The 19097-nt window shown below is 38.1% G+C and overlaps 1 protein-coding gene across 1 annotated transcript in view; it reads right to left on the reverse strand.

Annotated features, from left to right (window-relative positions):
- Positions 1–19097, reverse strand: part of LOC136029512 (lysosomal-trafficking regulator-like) — a gene marked incomplete in the record, with an annotated part of 247841 nt that overhangs the window by 40934 nt on the left and 187810 nt on the right. Inside the window, 1 exon segment of the mRNA XM_065707957.1 lies at positions 7295–7431. Coding sequence (XP_065564029.1) covers positions 7295–7431 — 137 coding nt within the window.

Consider the following 19097-nt stretch of genomic DNA (forward strand, 5'->3'; position numbering starts at 1 on the left):
TTCATGTAATAAATAGCTCAGTCGTATCTGTGGCAAATCAGGTCCCAAAAAGGTAATTGCAGACCCCTAAGTACACCAGAAAGCATATTCATCAATTCTAAAAAAAACAACACTTTTTTAAGTATTTTTTTTTAAACCTATTTTTATTTTTAAGTAAAAGTTCAAAATGTTAAACAGTTAGGAGGTTTGAAGTATTCCTACCCTTTGAAGAAGAAGAAAAACTATGTCCCGTTTCACGGTACGGCAGGGTGATCATTTGAGTGACACTGCACAAAAAAATCGCAGACATTTTATAAATAAAAACAGCTTATATTTTTTTATAGCTCAATTTGTTTGGAATTGAATGAAACTTCTTTTCTAATATGAAAAAAAAAGTTTGTTACCTTGAAAAAATTTCGAGTTTTGGGCCTTTCTTTGAGATATTTGTCGAATTTTATAGCACTTATTTTGAAACTGCAGTAAATAGAGAAAAAAATAGTTTATTTTTTCATTTTAAAAACCATATTCTTGTAGATCTAGATCTCTTCTTTCGATTGATATACGCCGGATTCTTCAACCCAATAACTTGCAAAAAATCCTGAATCGTCACACTTAGTTATAGGCTAAAATTGCGCTTTTGGCCTATATCTTAGAAACACCCTAACGACGAACATGCGCCCTACAATATTCGTTTTCAGCTTGGTCGACTACCCTGTGATCCACCCTTAATATTTCAAATAAAAATATTTTAAACTTCAAACAACATTCTTGTTTCACAGTCGCTGTTTTGATTGATGATGATGAGAGTACTTTACTGCTGAAGAAAGTAGCCTGCCCATGTCTTGCTTACTGCGACATCTTTTGCAAAATTTTTTCGAGTACCTCATACTCTGTAATCAAGGCCCAGAGCAATTCGTCATGAGGCATTACATAGGTATAGCAATCTAATACTACCTAAGGGCAAAGCAAATAGAGACAATGATGCTGTCGGTTTTTTGGTTTTGGTTTTTGGTTTGAGCTATAAACCTATAATGAAGGATTTTCTAACATGGCGATTCCAGTGGTTTACTTTTCGATCTAAGGCCATTTTCGAGTGGTTTTAGGCGCGTTTTTTTTTATAAAAAAAAAAATCGAGACTACAAGTTGAGTTAAAGTTGAATAACAGTAACCACTCGTGGATATCTTTTAGTTGAGTATTCTTTAGCATTATTCTTTTTTTACGCGATTTTTTTTAATTTTCGGTTACTATGGCCCGAGGGTTGTTCTTTACTAGGTGGCAGCTACCACTGGAACAATGACACAAGGATTAGGTGCTCAAGGGTTTGACGTCAATGACTAATTTCGTGAAGTTATTAGTCCATTTTTGATCAGCGAGCTGATAAAAAAAAAAATGTCGAATCTCTGGGAATACACATCTAGAAGGACGAAAAAAAAAGCACGGCAGCTTTAGTAACTCCAGTGGTAAAAGACACAAAATCTCTTCATCCATCATTATCAACAAGATATCGACGCTGTAACCTTGAAATTATTCTGCAGTCTTCAGGACGCTTATGGTCAGTAGCACATTAAAACGAGTTCTTAGCTGAAGTATTGACATGACTTCACCTTGCAAAAAGGGACTTTTAGGGTCCATTTGGCCTGCACTAATACACACCTTCATGAAGGGGTCACAAGAGGGCGACTGGTCCCCCTCCAGTCATTTTTGACCCTTACAATGGGCATTTGCAGTTTCAGATTCCAATCGAAGGATATCCCTTCCATTTTCTTAAGACCCCCCCCCCCCTGCCATACAGATTGGTCGAACAATAAACATTGTAGGCATATGGCTCTTTACTATGTCAACGCTAGAATATTACCACTGAAAAGGCGATGGTACATCAACAAAGGGGAAATTTCTGTCCAGAACGTAAATGGAATAAAAAAAAAACATTCTGAGAAGGCAATCGGTTTGGAAATCGGTAATAACTTTTAACATAGTCTCCTAGTTTCAGAAGACATACTGCAATACAGTGACAGAGTCGTCCGCTCCAAATGAACGATTATTATATCAAGTCAAGTGTAACACATAACAGTTATATAGCATTGTGCAGCGGGAGGTGGGGGCGGGGTGGATTGTCAGAGAATTATTAAGGGGGGGGAGTGAACCCTTAAAAAGTACATTTTAAGGCCAAAGTTTACACATTTATATAAAAATCAATCAGGTCAAACATGAAGGGGAATTTATCAATAAAGTTCCTTCATTTAGAAGAATATTTGGAAAAAGTACAAAAAATGGATTCCATAGAAGTGTCCTCCTATTGCAGAACATTTTAAGGGTAGAAGTTTAGTATTTCAGAGATAAGATCTTGAGCGGAAGAGCTCTGAGCATTAGTCAAACAGTTCGTGGTAACCGAAACTCTAAAAAAACGGAATTTTGATACCAATAGTTACATCAAAAGAATCACATTTTAACCGATTTTAAATATATTAGTTTCATCAACATTAGTTGGAATCTGAACGAAAATCACACCATCAACGTCAGTGTATCAGAGAACCCTGGTGTAGAAGTTTCAAGCTTCTATCTACAAAAATGTGGAATTTTGTATTTTTTTTGCCAGAAGACAGATCACGGATCTGTGTTTATTTGTTTTTTGTTTTTTTTTCAGGGGTGATCATATCGACCCAGTGGTCCTAGAATGTCGCAGGAGGGCTCATTCTAACGGAAATTAAAAGTTCTGGTGCCCTTTTTCAGTGACCAAAAAAATTGGAGGGCACCTAGGCCCCCTTCCACGCTCATTATTTTCCCAAAGTCACCGGATCAAAATTCTGAGATACTCATTTTATTCAGCATAGTCAAAAAACCTAATAACTATGTCTTTGGGGACGACTTGCTCCCCCATAGTCATCATGGGAGGGACTGCAAGATACAAACTTTGACCAGTGTTTACATATAGTAATGGTTATTAGGAAGTGTACAGACGTTTTCAGGGGGATCTTTTTGGTTGGGGAGGAGGGATTGAGGGGAGGGAGTTACGTGAGACGATCTTTTCATGGAAGAATTTGTCATGGGGAAAGAAAATTTCCATGAACGGAGCGCAGGATTTTCTAGCATTACTTAAAAAAAAACAATGAAAAAATAAACATGGAAAAGTTTTTTCAACTGAAAGTAAGAAGCAGCATTAAAACTTAAAAGGAACGGAAATTATAAACCATATGAGGGGTTCACCTCCTCCTAACACCTCGCTCTTGACACTAAAGTATTTTGAGTAATTTCAACTATTTATTCTACAGCTTTTGTGATTCAGGGGTCATTCTTAAGAAATTGGGACAAAATTTAAGCGTAGTGTAGAGAGCGAGGTATTGACGAGGGGTGATCTCCTCATATACGTAATAAAAACATACGAATATAAAAGTTCGTTACGTAAGTTAATTCGTAAGTTATGAATATTTTTTACCAACAAAAACGTTCGTAAAAAATTAAAAGTTCTAGTTGCCTTTTTAAGTAACCAAAAAATTGGAGGGCAACTAGGCCTCCTCCCCCGCTACTTTTTTCTCAAAATTGTCCGATCAAAGCCATGAGAAAGCCATTTAGCCAAAAAAAAAATTATTATAAAAATTTCGTTTTAATTATTCATATGCAGAGCCAAGATCAAAACATGCATTAATTCAAAAATATTCAGAAATTAAATAAAAAAAAACTTTTTTTAGCTGAAAGTAAGGAGCGACATTAAAACATAAAACGAACAGAAATTATTCCGTATATAAAAGGGGCTGTCCTCTCCTCAACTTCACGCTCTTTACGCTAAAGTTTTTTACGGTTTTAAAAAGTAGAATTGAGAGAAAGTCAAACTTTACCGTAAAGAGCGGGGCATTGAGGAGGGAACAGCCCCTTTTATATACGGAAGAATTTCTGTTCGTTTTAAGTTTCACTGTCGCTCCTTACTTTCAATTGAAAAGAATTATTTTGTTTATTTAATATTCATAAAATCCAAGTTTCTTGTCAACGCTGCTTTATATAGATTACAAACGCACGACGTAGATTTTTTTGTCTTAATAACCAGTTTTTGAATAATGCCAAGGAAATAACTAGTTAATATAGATGAAGCCCAGACCATCCAAACTATTTAAATAACTGACTTCAATTTTTTCCATTGACATTCGCAATTGGCTAGCATTTAGCAGCCCTATTCAGAACCACTTAATTAATTAATAAGATTTTTTTGGCAAATATATAATATTAGGTGCTGGACAAACTGCAGCAAGTAAAATCACTGTCCCATTTAATCCTCTTCTATTTATATCGAATTGGTTTTGCCTCTAATAACGATTGGCAGCCTTTAAGTTGGGATCACCTCTGCATTATCATACTTATAGTTTGCACACTTTCGTGTTTTACTAGTCACCATTGAAGACACTCGACGTTCTACTCCACAAACCTTGGCTAATTGAATGACTTTCACGTTTAAGCCCCCCTTACTTACTTACTTGTAGTTGTTTCACGTTTTAAACCCTTGGCTCATTGTGACATTAAACAAAAAAAAAGTTTTTTTTAATGATAATTTTTTTAAGATCATGTTTTGATCTTGGCTCTACGCACATAAATAATTAAAACGAAATTTGCATATTAATTTTTTTTGGCGAAATGGCTTTTTCATAGTTTTAATCGGAAGATTTTGAGAAAAAAGGAGCGAGGGAGGAGGCCTAGTTGCCCTCCAATTTTTTGATTACTTAAAAAGGCATTAACTTTAAATTTTTTACGAACGTTTTCATAAGTAAAAAATATACGTAACTTACGAATTAACTTACGTAGCGAACTTTTGTATTCGTATGTTTTTATTGCGTATATGAGGGGGCTCGCCCCTCGTCGATACCTCGCTCTTTACACTAAAGCTTAAATTTTGTCCCAATTCCTTAAGAATGGCCTCTGAATCACAAAGGCCGTAGAATAAGTAGTTGTAATTACTAAAAATACTTTAGCGTAAAGAGCGAGGTATTACGAGGAGGTAAACCCCTCATGTGCGTTATAATGTCTGTTCGTTTTCAATTTTAATGCTGCTCGTCACTTTCAGTAGAAAAAACTTTTCATATTTATTTTTTCATTGTTTTTTAAATAATGCTAGAAAATCCTGCACCCCCTCCATTGAAAGTCTCTTCCCCCATGAGAAGTTCCTCCATGGAAAGATCCTCCCACGTAACCCCTCCCCTCAACTCTCCCCCCCCACCCGAAAAAATCCCCCTGAAAACGTCTCTACAATTGCCAATAACCATTACTATATGTAAACACAGGTCAAAGTTTGTAACTTGCAGCCCCTCCCAAGCGGACTGCGGGGGAGTGAGTTATCCCAAAAGACACAGTTATTAAGTTTTTCGACTATGATGAATAAAATGGCTATCTCAGAATTTTGATCCGGTGACTTTGGGGAAAAATGAGCGTGGGAGGGGGCCTAGGTACCCTCTAATTTTTTCGGTCACTTAAAAAGGGCACTAGAACTTTTAATTTCCGTTAGAATGAGCCCTTTCGCGACATTCTAGGACCACTGAGTCGATACGATCACCCCTGGAAAAAAAATAATAAAATAAACACGCATCCGTGATTTGTCTTCTGGCAAAAAATACGAAATTCCACATTTTTGTAGATAGGGGCTTGAAACTTCTACAATAGGGTTCTCTGATACGCTGAATCTGATGGTGTGATTTTCGTTAAGATTGTATGACTTTTAGGGGGTGTTTCCCCCTATTTTCTAAAATAAAGCAAATTTTCTCAGGCTCGTAACTTTTGATGGGTATAACTGATCTGGATGAAATTTATATATTTAAAATCAGCATTAAAATGCGATTCTTTTTAGAGTTTCGGTTACTATTGAGCCGGGTCGCTCCTTACTACTGTTCGTTACCACGAACTGTTTGATTCGAGACCTGGCGGCTTATTTGGCGATAAGAAGATTTGTCTGCAGGCAATGATTCGATGATAGACAACAACTCTCAGTTCCCAGAGTCTGTCATATTTCCTCAGCCCTTCAAGCAGCTACTGGTCAGACTTGATGGTGGATGGCAAGGTTTCTTCTGACCACCGGCTCACGTCCTCCACGATAGCAATATGAGACATTTCAGGAATCTCTTCGATATTGTGTAGTCAGGGCGCTGTAGCTGTGTAGGCGCTGATATTGTGTAGCTGTGCGTGGCCAAACCGCCAATTGCATCTATATATGATGCTATTTGGTATGGGAGGCCGATTTCCAGCTTTACTACGGATGGTATCGTTGCTGAGTCTTGCGGATTGGATGTCCTTTAAGACATACCAAAGATATTTATGATAGAAGACATCCAGATACCAGTTCCTGAGGTGATTAAGGGCAAGGTCTCGCAGCCGTAAAGCAGTACAGACACGAAAATTGCATCAAATACATGCAATTTCATCTTCAATGTAGCTTGATTCTTGTTTTAAAAGGGTTTCCTCAGACGGAGAAAAACAGCCCAGGTCGAATAAATCTGATCTTGGATTTCTTCTACGGCAGTGCCATAGTGGACTATCATAGAGCCTAGGTATTTGAAACAGTCACATCTTTGATGGGATTTCAATCGAGCAGGGCGAGTGCGTCTAAAGCCCTTCTTTCAATTTTAAATCTAATACCCAGGAAATACAGAATGAAAATGTGGGTCCAGGATCCCCGCTTCAGCAACTTAGGAAGTGTTCTTGTACTCTTGAACTTAACCACATTATTCGTTCGAAGATTATTATTTAATAACGAAATTTGGGAAAAAGCTATTCTCAAACGAGAAATACCGATCTATTTTTTCACTTTCTGCACAGATCAGCAGAATTACTAGGCATCACCCTAAATTGCAACCCGATAAGTGCCATAGAAACAGATTTATAAACTCCTGCGTGCCAAATTTTGTAAGAATATTTGGCAAGAGAGCTTTTCATCTATTTTCTATTTCTTTCATGATTGTAAAAGTAGCATAATTTAGTGTTTTTTTTATATAGATACGATAGCTATTTAAGCAAACAAATACGAATCCGAAAACCTTAAATTAAATAAAGGACTGAAGGCAAGGAAAAAAACCTGACTGAACAAAGTAATGTACATCAGGCGTTAAGGGAGGGAAGGGGGGTCGATATCATACTGGATGTCACCACAATCTTTAACTACTAACAACCTATGACTGTTACAACAAATACACCAGACATGTTATTTTTATATGCGCTAAATTTACAGTAAAATAGTTTTAATCATTTTACGAAAAGTAGTTTCTACTAGGATATTTTCCTTTTTCAAAGAATTCGTTCAAGTAATGTATTAATTTCACTTTGGACAAACATAGAGAACGCTACCTTATCATCCACTGGAGGTTTGATAACCGGCCTTGCTGGTGCATCTTTCCTTGATCTTACCCTTAAAAGGCCATCGGGGTGAGACCAATTGAGAACAGCAGCTGACTGAACAAAAGAGGCGGTTTGCCCTCTTGAAGCTAAAAAACAGGAAATTCGTGAATTAACAAAGTAGGCAAGAGATAAAAGCCAATAATAGTTCCTATTACATGGTAATTTACCAAAACGAATAGAGAAAAAAAAGTTTACTAATTATTGTTTAATAAATATCTTAGTGCCGCTGAAAGTTTTTAATGCCTTACAAATTTCCAAGAAACAAATACCTGTTTCTAGTTCATCATACTGTCTGGACTTTAATAGGTTTCTTAATTAAAATACTTGTAACCAAAAGCTTAAGGTTTTCCAAAACTCAAATTTTAGGCCAAGAAGGGCAATTGAGGAGTAAAAAAATTACTTTTACATATAAAACACACATCTCCACTTAGGAAGAATTGAAAGTTACCAAAAAATTTATTTTAATTACAAAGGATACACTATTACAATTAAAAGCAGTTTAGTAGAGAACGGGATATATTGACATTTGCCGTGTTCTCCATTAAGGACAAAAGTATAGAACATACACAATCGTCGTCACACTGCACTGTCGGTGGACATTGAATCTTTTTATTCAAATTAAAGTCGTTAGACCCATTATTCACGTTAAACTCGTTGGATTCGCATTAAACCATCACGTTAAATCAGCGAAGAACAGTCTTCAGTTTTCTACACTCTTCGGATTGCAGCAGATTTCTTCTTTAAAATGCTTATAAATAAAAGTCAGGGGTTCTTGATACGCTCTTTTTAATCAGAGGAGACCAGTTAAGGAATCACATGAAATAGATTATTGCAGAGAAAACCCATACTTCATTTAGCGCTAAATTAAAATGAAACAGCTAGTGGTAGCAAAGTGTAAGAAAAGAGGGACTCGGGCTAATAGAAATCAAAACTCCAAAAAAAGGAACTTTGATAACAATTCATGCATCAAAAGAATCAAAATTAGTTTTTTAACTGAAAGTAAAAAGCCACATTAAAACTAAAAACGAACACATTATACTACGTATCTGAGGGGGGTTACCCCCTCGTCAATACCTCGCTCTTCACGCTAAAGATTTTTAATACTATTGGGGTCTATATGTGGACTATATGAGGTCTCTCTCCTAACTAAACACTCCGATCAGGTCGGCCGCAACCTCATGTGTCGGATGGAGCCCACCCCGGGAATCTCAGTACCTAGGTTTAACCTAGCTCTAATCAGATCCCAGACCTAGGGTCGGTTGGGCTAGCCACCCTCCACCCGGAAATTCAGTACTACGAAAAGTGACAACATAGCCTCGGACCCGGAATCCCTTTTAAGATCTCGACCATCGCGCGTCAACAGACATGCTGACGACGTCAGAAAGACTGACAGACTAAACCTTATAGACCAAAGGGGGCTACGAACAGCCACCTGGAATGTCTTGTCTTTGAATGCACCTGCGTCAAAGAACCTACTCTCCGAAGAACTTCACAAGATAAGGAATCGATTGTGGGTCTTACAGAAACCGGTCTTATCGGAAGCAGAGAAGAGCGAATAGGTAACAATGACTCGTTGCTCTGGCCTGGAGGATGCACAAGAAGGGATGGCGTTGGCCTTGCGCTAAACAGCCTTGCAAGACAGGCCTTACTTTTACAAGGACCGCTTTGGACACAAGCATGGCAAGATGACTGTCATCGCATGTTATGCCCCGACCAACGATTCTGATAATGTGACTAAGGAGGATTTCTACCCTGCTTTGTCCAGATGCCTTGCAACAGTACCCCCCCATGATATAACTATTCTCCTCGGCGGCTACTTCAATACGACAATGCGCGATGATATGGGTCTATGGCGCGGCACAATTGGTCCTGTATCCCCCGGCCCACTTAACGACAATGGGCTTTGCCTACTTGAACTGTGTCGATCTCAGACCTTTACATCACTAACACCTACTTCCAACGTAAAACTATCCGCCAGTACACGTGGTATAGTAACAACAGTCGTACAAAGAAAATGATGACTACGTCATTATTTCTAAGCACTGGAGATGATCGGTGAAGAGCTGCAGAGCTTACAGATCAGCCGAGCTCGGAAACGCGGACCACAGGCTTGTTTGCGCCGATTTCCGGCTTCGCCTCTATGCGCAACGAGAGGAAAGAAAACCCACCACTGCAGACATTGGGAAACTAAAGGAACCAGATACTCGCCAGAAGTACAGTGATGAGATATCGAATCGCTTCGAGCCCCTTGGCTCACTTAATAGCATCGATGATCTCTGGAAGCATTTTAAGTCACAGACCAGCGAAGTAGCACAACTAGTGCTTGGCAAGAGGAGTTATCCAAAGAAATTGTGGCAAATTAAATAAACACTGCAGGCCATAAAGTAACGACGGAAGGCAGGACTTCCTAGGGACATGGCCACATATCGAAGGCTCAACAGTGTGCGGAACAGACTCATTTACCAGGACAGAACTGAGTTTGTTGCAAAGAAAGCCGATGAAATCGAACTAGCTGCAAAAAACAAAGACATGGGTAGCCTATTCAAGCATCTCCGAGACCTCACGGGAAATAAAACTCCCACCTTGGGTCCCGTCCTGTCCAGGGATGGGACACTTCTTTCTGATGAAGGTTGTTGTCTTGAGCGGTGGAAGGACCACTTATGTTCGCTACTTAACAATACTAGCCCGTCTGTGCCTCCTAATGATAGTCCCAGACAACCTAACAGTCAAAGACCTGAACCAGATGCTCCTCCAGACAAGCCTTTTAGACCCTCAGAAATCAAATATACAGTAAAAAGGCTCAAGAATAATAAAGCTGCTGGTATCTGCAGCTTAAGCTCAAAGTTGCTAAAATATGGAGGTCCTGCAATGCTCCTGTTTTTCCACACCCTGTTCTCTAAAATCTGGCAAACAGAGATAATTCCCTAGGATTGGCGGAAGGGTGTCATCATCCCCTTATGGAAGAGGAAAGGCACAAGAAGCGACTGCTCCAATTACCGGGGAATAACCTTGCTGCCAGTCCATGGGAAATTATTTTCAATGGTCATGTTGGATCGATGTCGGAATATCATTCGAAAACTCTGACGACCGGAGCAAGCTGGTTTTATGTCGGACCGTTCAACCATCGAGCAGATTTTTACGATTCGACAAATAGTAGAGAAGACCACATAGTTGCAATAAAAAGCATTTATTGCCTTCGTCGAATTCCGCGCTGCATTTGACTCAGTCGATCGAGAAGCTCCTTGGCGGATTCTAGAGTTGACTGGCCTACCCGAGTAATATTGCAGACTTCTAAAGGCGCTGCATCATGTGGTGGGGAGCTGTGTACAAGTATACGGCCGGCGCATCCCGTTCTTTCAAATGACAACAGGAGTGCGCCACGGATGTGCTGTGTCCCCACAGCTCTCCAATGTCATCGTAGATTACATTGTGACAAAAACCACTTTACGTCTCAGCTTTGGGCTTAAATTCGGAGATCGTGCCATCACAGATGCTGATTTTGCAGATGATTGACCATTCTGGTGGGACCCAATGGAGCAGCTGCTGAAAGCGCTCCAAATTCTACGAAAAGAGGCTGCTAAAGTAGGACTGCATATAAACTGGAACAAAACTAAAATTAAGGCCATAGACCCTTCTTCTCCTACTGTCAACTCTTTAGTTAACCTGAACAGCACCACTGGCATCAAAGTTGTTCAAGATTTCATCTACCTGGGCTCCATAATTTCTTCAGATGGCTCACTTCTCCCCGAGCTGCAAGCGAGATTATCCAAAGCGTCTTCTGCCATGGGCAGACTGAACCGTCACTTCTGGCGAAAACCGAACATCAGTCATACAACGAAACAGCGGATCTTCAACGCCCTGGTCAGCTCTGTGATGCTTTACAGGACTGAGACATGGCAAGCATCAGCTGCAACCCTCAAGGAAATCGACATTTTCAGTCGAAGTGCCTGAGGAGGATCGAGGGCCTACGATGGTCAGACTTCGTCAGCAATGAGAAGCTTCTGCAGCTCACAAAGCAGTCTCGGTTTTCGACTCAAGCAGCCGAGCGAACCTTACGATGATTCGGGCACCTGCTTCGAATGCCGCCAAATCTAACTGCAAAGACGATCTACGACTTCGACCCTATCAAAGCCGGTTGGAAGCGACCTCGCAGCCGACCAAAGAAACGTTGGTCCGACAGTCTGTCCGAGTTCCTGACGATGGCAAACACCAGATCGGGCGAAGTGCAAATACTCGCCATGGACCAAAGCGGATGGAGGAGGCAGACGTCACTCTACGCCGAGCAGCGCCCGGCAGGAGAAATAAGTCAAAAGTAAATAAGTGTATTTCAGGAGCCGTTTCTAAAAAGTTGGGACAAAAAGTCAAGCTCATATACGTAAAATTTGTGTTCGTTTTAAGTTTTAATGTTGCTCCTTGTTTTAGTTGAAAAAACTTGTTTTTTTGTACTGAATGTCTGATCTGTTTTTAAAAATGCCGAAAAACCCATCTCTCTCTCCATGGAAAGATCCTCTAAACAGTTCAATCCCGGTGAAAGTTTACCCCAGACAATTGCCCTTAACATCTCTACATATAAATTTGAATCAGCATAGAGAAAGTAAGAAAAATAAAAAGAATTTCGTATAAAATTTTTAGGAACTTCTTCTAGTGTAAAATTTACCCTGAAAAGTACAAACTCCAGAAACTTCGCTCCACGTAGAAAATTTTCCCCGTGGAAAATACCCCCCTAAACCGAAAAATGTATGCATACTTCTCAATAACAAATACTATACGTAAACAATGGGCAAATTTCATAACTTGAAAACCTATCCCCAAGGGCTATGGGAGGTCCTTTATCTCCAAAGGCATAGTTATTGGATCTTTCAACTATGCTGAACAAAATGACTATCTCAAAATTTAGATCAAATTACTTTATGGAAAAGTGAAGTGGGAGGGGGCTAGCTACCATTGGTTCGATATGATCACTTCTGAACAAAAAAAAAAATAAAAATAAACACACATCCGCGGTGTTTCTTCTGGCCAAAAATTCCACGATTTTGCAGATAGGAGCTATAAATCTCTATAGTAGACTTATCTGATATGCTGATGCTGACGGTTTGATTTTCATTAAGATTCTTTGACTTCTATGTGGTGTCTCCCCCTTTCAAAGACCAGGCAGATTTTTTCAGGTTCGTAGCTTTTGATGTGTAACACTAAATTCAATGAATCTTGTGTATTTGGAATCAGCATAAAAGCCAATTCTTTTGATATATGTATTGATATCTAAATTTAGTGTTTTAGAGTTTCAGTTACTATTGAGCCGCGTCGCTCATTACTTACAGTTTGTTTCGGCGAACTGTTTGATTCCAAATATATAAAATCAATGAAGTCTAGAACCTGATGAAATTTGCCTGAAAAAAGTCATGAGCTTGACGAAATTTACCTGATTTTCAAAAAAAGTGGGGGAAAACCTCCCAAAAAGGCAAGTGATCTTGACGAAAATCACATTATGGAATTCAGCATATAACAGAACCGTGTTGTAGAGGTTACAAGCTCTGATCTACAAAATGTGGAATTTAACATTTTACTTTCCCATAAGAAAGATTATTGATGGGTCTTTATTTTTTGTTTGTTGTTTTATCCAAGGGCTATCATATCGAACCAATGGTCCTAGAAGATCGGGAGAAGGACCATTCAGACGGAAATTAAGCTCTAGCGCCCTTTTAAAGTGACCATGAAGATTGTGCTAAGGTAAAAAAGCGTTTTCCGCCATTTTTGGCACCAAAGTACGGTTTTGCCCCAAAGAGGACTAAGTTGCTACCGGCTGAAAATCCCGATACAACTAAATCAATCTAAAAGTATTGAAAATAGCATATATTAAGCTTTCTGGTAGCAGAAGAAATAATACCACATGATGGCTAATTCGTTCCAGAAAAATCCCACTGTCAATACAAGATTGATGGTTAATTTAGACATTTACTAATGATGCTCTTGATGCTGTGCTTGGCAATACAGGGCCTGGAGTTTTATACCCGCCACAGCAAAGTTGGGCCATAAGCTTGCCAGTTGCCCCTGTAAAAAAGACCCAGCAACCGAAACGTCGATTCGACGTCCTATGCGCGAGCAATGGTTGAGGAGAGTCTTTGCTCTTTTTTTCTTTTTTTAATGCTTTATTTAACAAATTTGATTCACTGGATTTTTCATAAAAGTTATGTTCAGTGATTTATAATTGCGTATCACCTGTTGCGGAGGAGGGATGGTGGGTCATTGTATAGATGGGGAGGGGAGGGGAGGATGTAATGCTTCAATGTTTTTTAGAAGCATTTGTAATACTTCTTGTTTTTAATTATTCATTTAAAAAATTTGATTCACTTGATTTTCCATAAAATTATATTCAATGATGTATAATTCCGTATCACCTATTATGAAGGAGGGACGGTGGGTCATTGTATAGCCGGGGCGGGGAGGGTTTATCCCCACATTGTCCAAATTACCAAACTCCCCATGAGCCTTTAGATAAATAAAGAAAGGGGTATGGGGAGGGGAGGGGGTGGGAATTAATCTCTGACCTTCCTTCATCTAAACTAAGCCTGAATCAGGGTACACCTCCCAGTGGCACAATCTTTTCTGTGCAGCTCAAAAGATCAAATTCATATGTCCATCCTCACAGAGGTGGAAAAGTGGGAGCAGTGCATCATGAGTCTCGCCAAAAAATTTCAGGAGGGAGGGCAAGTGCTACCAGGAGGTTCGATTTCAAGATTTTAAATGGTAATATTTCCCATTTCCTATTTATATACAATGTTTAATATCTTCTTGTTTCCCAGAGGCGTCACCCTCACCTGGCATCTGTGAGGAGCACCCCTATAAACGGGTTTGTTCAAAGAATTCGCCTTTAAAAACCGCGAAAAAGATGACCCTATAAATAATTGTTGATGTTCCAACCCCCAACCTTCTAATAAATATTTGAGTGATGCATTTTTTTAGGGATGAATATCGTTCTCAAGGTGTTGTTTTACGATTATTGACCCTGAATTTAAAAGATGGAAGTTAAAGGAGGGAGTAGTAGGCCTCCTTCAGCTCAGAGATCCTTGGGTCAAACATCTCGTAGTAACAAACTGAAACAAAAGAGCAACCCCTGTCAATTAAAACCGAAATTTTAAAAAGTTTTGATCACAACATATGCAACATCAAAATGCATTATCCGTGCTCATTCTGAATATTCAATATGTGCTGATTTTAAAGTTACTCATTAAACGCTATTATCGCATAGAAATTTGCACAGTTTTAGAAACAGAAACTTAACTTGCCTAAAAAGGGGTGACTAAAAAGGGGTTGATGGACACTATGCAATGAAATTCAACATGTATAGACCAAAAGTTAGTATTTGCAATAAATTTCTCCTTTTGCTGATTAGGAGAGGCGCGATTTGTTAGAAGAGAAGCAACAGTAATAACCACAATCAATCCATAGACAATACAAATCATATACAATGTATGATTCTGTCAAGGATAAACAGAAAGGAGGAATTTAATTCACGCAAGAACGTTTTAATTCAATTGAAATTACTGATTTGCCACCTCATGAGACATGACTGAAGAATAACACGATAACTGGATAATAGGTAATTTGAAAACCTATTATACACAAGCCCGCCGCACTTGAAGTATCAGTGCTCAAGCTAAGCTCGGGTTCCTAGCTTAGGAGACGATAGTTTTATTTGGGTAATTATTCTATATTTTGAAAAGAAAATCCACTAAATAAACTCCTTTTTATTTTTTATTTTCTTTTTATTATTTTCTATTTTAATATTTTATTATTTTTTATTTTGTTATTTTCTTGAAGTATTGCTGTGCAAAAGTCAAATTTTACAGAGTCGGATTTAAGGGGTGTTAGCAGTCTCCTATTTAGGGGAATCCTGGGTCTACTATAGATAACTTGCAGAAACTAAAAAGAAAAAACAGGTTTTCCCAAATGGAAGTAAAGAGCGACATAAAAACTCAAAACGAACATAAATTATTCCATATACGAGAGAGACTGGCCCCACTCTTTACGCTAAAGTGTGATAGTGATTCTCATTCCAATTCGACGGCCATTGTGTTTGAGCAGTAGTTCTTAAAGAATTGGGATAAAATGTCACTTTAGAGTAAGGAGCGGGGGTTGATCGTTATGATGGAATAATTTATCTTGGTTTAAGCGTAAGAGTCGCTCTTTGCTTTCATTTGAAAAAAAAAATGTTATTTAAATTTAATCAATTGCTTTCATCAATAATTAAGGTGAATAAAATACACCCTAATTAGATACGATACTTGGCTACATTTAAAAGCTGCGAAAACTGGATTTATTGTCAAACATCTTCAGCCCTTAGCTATAGCGTGCATCATCAGTATGACACTATATTGTCAGTGGCGTTAGTAGTTTTGATTCACATTAAACTGTCATTTAAGCGGCAATAATCGGTTTCCAGTTTACCACACTCTCCGGAATGCAGCAGATTTCTTAATTAAAATGCTTGTAACTAAAATCTTTAGTTTCTTAAAACGTCCATTTTAGGTCAAGGAAGCCATTTAAGAAATCAAAAGACATTAGTCATCGCACAGAAAATCCATATCTCACTTAGGAGGAACTTATAATTACAAATAAAGTTTATGTTAATTAGAAACAACACTCAGCTGCACTAAGAGGCTGACTATTCAAAAACAAGACTTATTGATATATATCTTTTGCACTTAGTACAGCAGTATAGAGCATACACTATTTTGGCAACATATATTATATTCGTGCATAGGAAAACCCCCCAGGGCAAAATTTATAGAACTTTTTTGTCTTGTCATTTATTGTGACACTATGTCTGAGTGTGGACACTGCTACATACAATGAGTCTATGACACTATTAGAGTTTCGAGCATTTTTTTTTTTTTTTTTTTTAATTAAATATGGCTTCTTTTTTCTTTTTTTTATATTAAATATGGCGGTTATGATGTAAGAGATAAGCTGAGTGTGATAATTATAAAAGCTAAGGTAAAGAATACGGTATTAGACTTTACAGTCCCTACTGGCGGTGCTGATCTCCGTTTCTTGCCCTTCAGCCAGGAAGTGCAATGGGGGATTGGGGGCCAACCATCCTGTGCTTTCGCACACCCTTCGTGTTTACCTTCCCCAGATTTCTCCAGGTACCCATTTAGAGCTGGGTCTACTCTGGCTGAGCTTACAGCGTCACGCCACTGACCCTCGTCCCAAACTAAATAGTTGGGTACACTAGGATTCGAACCCTCACCTTCTCAGACAAAGGATCCTGAACTCAGCGCACCAATCCACTCGGCCAGGACGGCTTATATAATTATGGGAAAACAAAAATGTAAAAAAGCAATTCTTCTAGGTAAATTCTTATTTTCTTTCTCATAAATTAGCTTAGTATCTGTAAGAAGCAAATTACTTAAAAGATGATAGATTTTAGACTTGAAGATGCAGTTGATAAAGTTTTAAGAGACGAACAGTCTGGATTTAGGAAGTGGATAGAATGTGTCAACCAAATTTACTCCAAGTGCATGAGTCACCAGACCCCTTTAGTCTTCAGTTTAATAGATTATGAGAAAGCGTTTGATTCAGCCGATAGAAGAGCTTTAGCGAAGGTTCAATTCTTGTATGGTATACCAAATAAATACTTTAAAGCGATTAGTGCTATGTACGAGAATAATATTGCCGCGGTTAAGGTAGGAATTGAGGTTAGTAGCTGATTTCGTACTGAATCAGTACTGAAGCATGGTTGCGTTCTATCCCCATCTATATTGATCAAATGAGAGAACACAGTATCGAATGAGGAAGTAAAACTCTCCTAAACTTAGATTAAGCTGATGCTTCAAGCATCCTAGATGAAAATATAAGCAAAACGAATGAATTTCTAGATGTTTTGCGAGTTCAAGTATAGGTTGAAAAAGAATAGGTAAGATTAGGTACATGAATAGGTTGGAAAATTAATGTTAAGAAGACTAAGTCACTAGGACTAGAAGTGAATATGAAAAGGTGATGTCGGGTAACGAGAAGATCGATCAAGTGGATGATTTCACTTACCTTGGTAGAATTATTAGTGAAAATGGTGGGAGCAGTGAAGATGTTAAAAGTAGAATAGCCAAGGCCCAGGCTACTTATACACAATTGAAAAAAAAGTTTGGAAGAATAGGAAGATAAGTCCACGAACAAGGATTAGTGTACTGGAAGCTAAAGTGATGCCATTGGTCAAGTAGGCTTATTGTTCTGAAGCTTGGGCACTCCGAAAAAAGGAGGAGGATTTGCTAGATGTTTTCCAGAGAAATTGTCAAAGGGTTGTTTTGGGTACCGAACTGACAGATCGTATCTCAAACAGTAAGCTATACGAAAAATGTGGTTCAGTACTGCTTTCTAGGACTATAATGAGAAAAAGGTTGAGATGCCTAGGACATGTTCTGCAGATGAAAGATGACATATTGCCAAAGAGTGTCTTTGTCGGCAAACTATCTAGAGCCAAACAAGAAGAAGGTCGTCCCCGAACTGGGGGGGGGGGGGGGAATATGTCATGAGGAAAGATTTAAGGAAAATAGGAACTTCCTGGGAGGGTGAAAAAGGCAAGGTTTTTAATAGATTGGGATGGAGGAGAAGCGTGTGTAGCTGTGTTAACCTCAGACGGTTTGGTGCTGCAATGAATTATTATAATTAATAGTAGTAGTAGAAGTTAATAACAAAGCAAAAAATACTTATTCAGGACCGCAAAGACCGCAACCAGAACTGCTTCTATAACAACAAGCCCTGATAAGTATAGCCATCTCAAGGGCCAAAGGGATATATTATTCTAGTTTAGATCCGATTCAACAAAGACCCTTTTTACACTGTTTCTAGACTACCATTGCATAATATGGCGAAACTTTGTTTATTATGAATTTTATGCATTTTTAACGATACATAAAAGAGTCCATGTTCCTCAATGGCACCCACTCAAAATTATACCAAATATGTGAAAGAAGTTATTAATTCGCATAAAAAAACTGCTAAATATAATATTGACACCGCACACAGCCACCACTTATTGTTTATCAGTAGCCACCATGTATCACAACACAGAGCATTTTTCCCGTTTAGGGATTTCATGAGGGATATAGCAAAACTTTAGCCTGAAGACATAGCAGGAAAGATTAAAAAAAAGGCAGTTGCAATAACAGTGTGTATTTTAGCAAAGGGCATAAGAGTGAAAGGATTCCCGGATGTGGGTGAGCAGGAGGGACAATAAATTATGATCGAACTATAGTTTCAGCACGAGGTATAGCCCAATCTATTTTCTACTTTTTAATTAATGAAGTCTAAATTATGATTTTAATTATGTTCATTTCCAGTTTACTGCAAAAATAAACAACAACTAACAAGATTGGTGTTCTTTTTTTTACTTGTCTCATTGGTCAGCTATGCATTTCAAAATCAAACATGTTTTTTTTTCTACTCTCATCTTTAAGCATTCTACTGGCAATGGAATCATTTATCTTCCTTTTTCAAAACACTTTTTAATATTTCACATGCAGCATTGGGATTGGCTGCTGCGAGAAAAAAAAAGAAGAAAAAAAAAAACAACAGAACTTTGGACTTCAATAATTCCTTAGACCACACTGCTTTTCCATTTACAAAAAAAGAGACAAATAAGAATCTATAAATACATACATATATATATATATATATATATATATATATATATATATATATATATATATATATATATATATATATATATATATATATATATATATATATATATATA

This window comes from Artemia franciscana, chromosome 7 (assembly GCF_032884065.1).
Source record: "Artemia franciscana chromosome 7, ASM3288406v1, whole genome shotgun sequence".
Lineage (NCBI taxonomy): Eukaryota > Metazoa > Arthropoda > Branchiopoda > Anostraca > Artemiidae > Artemia > Artemia franciscana.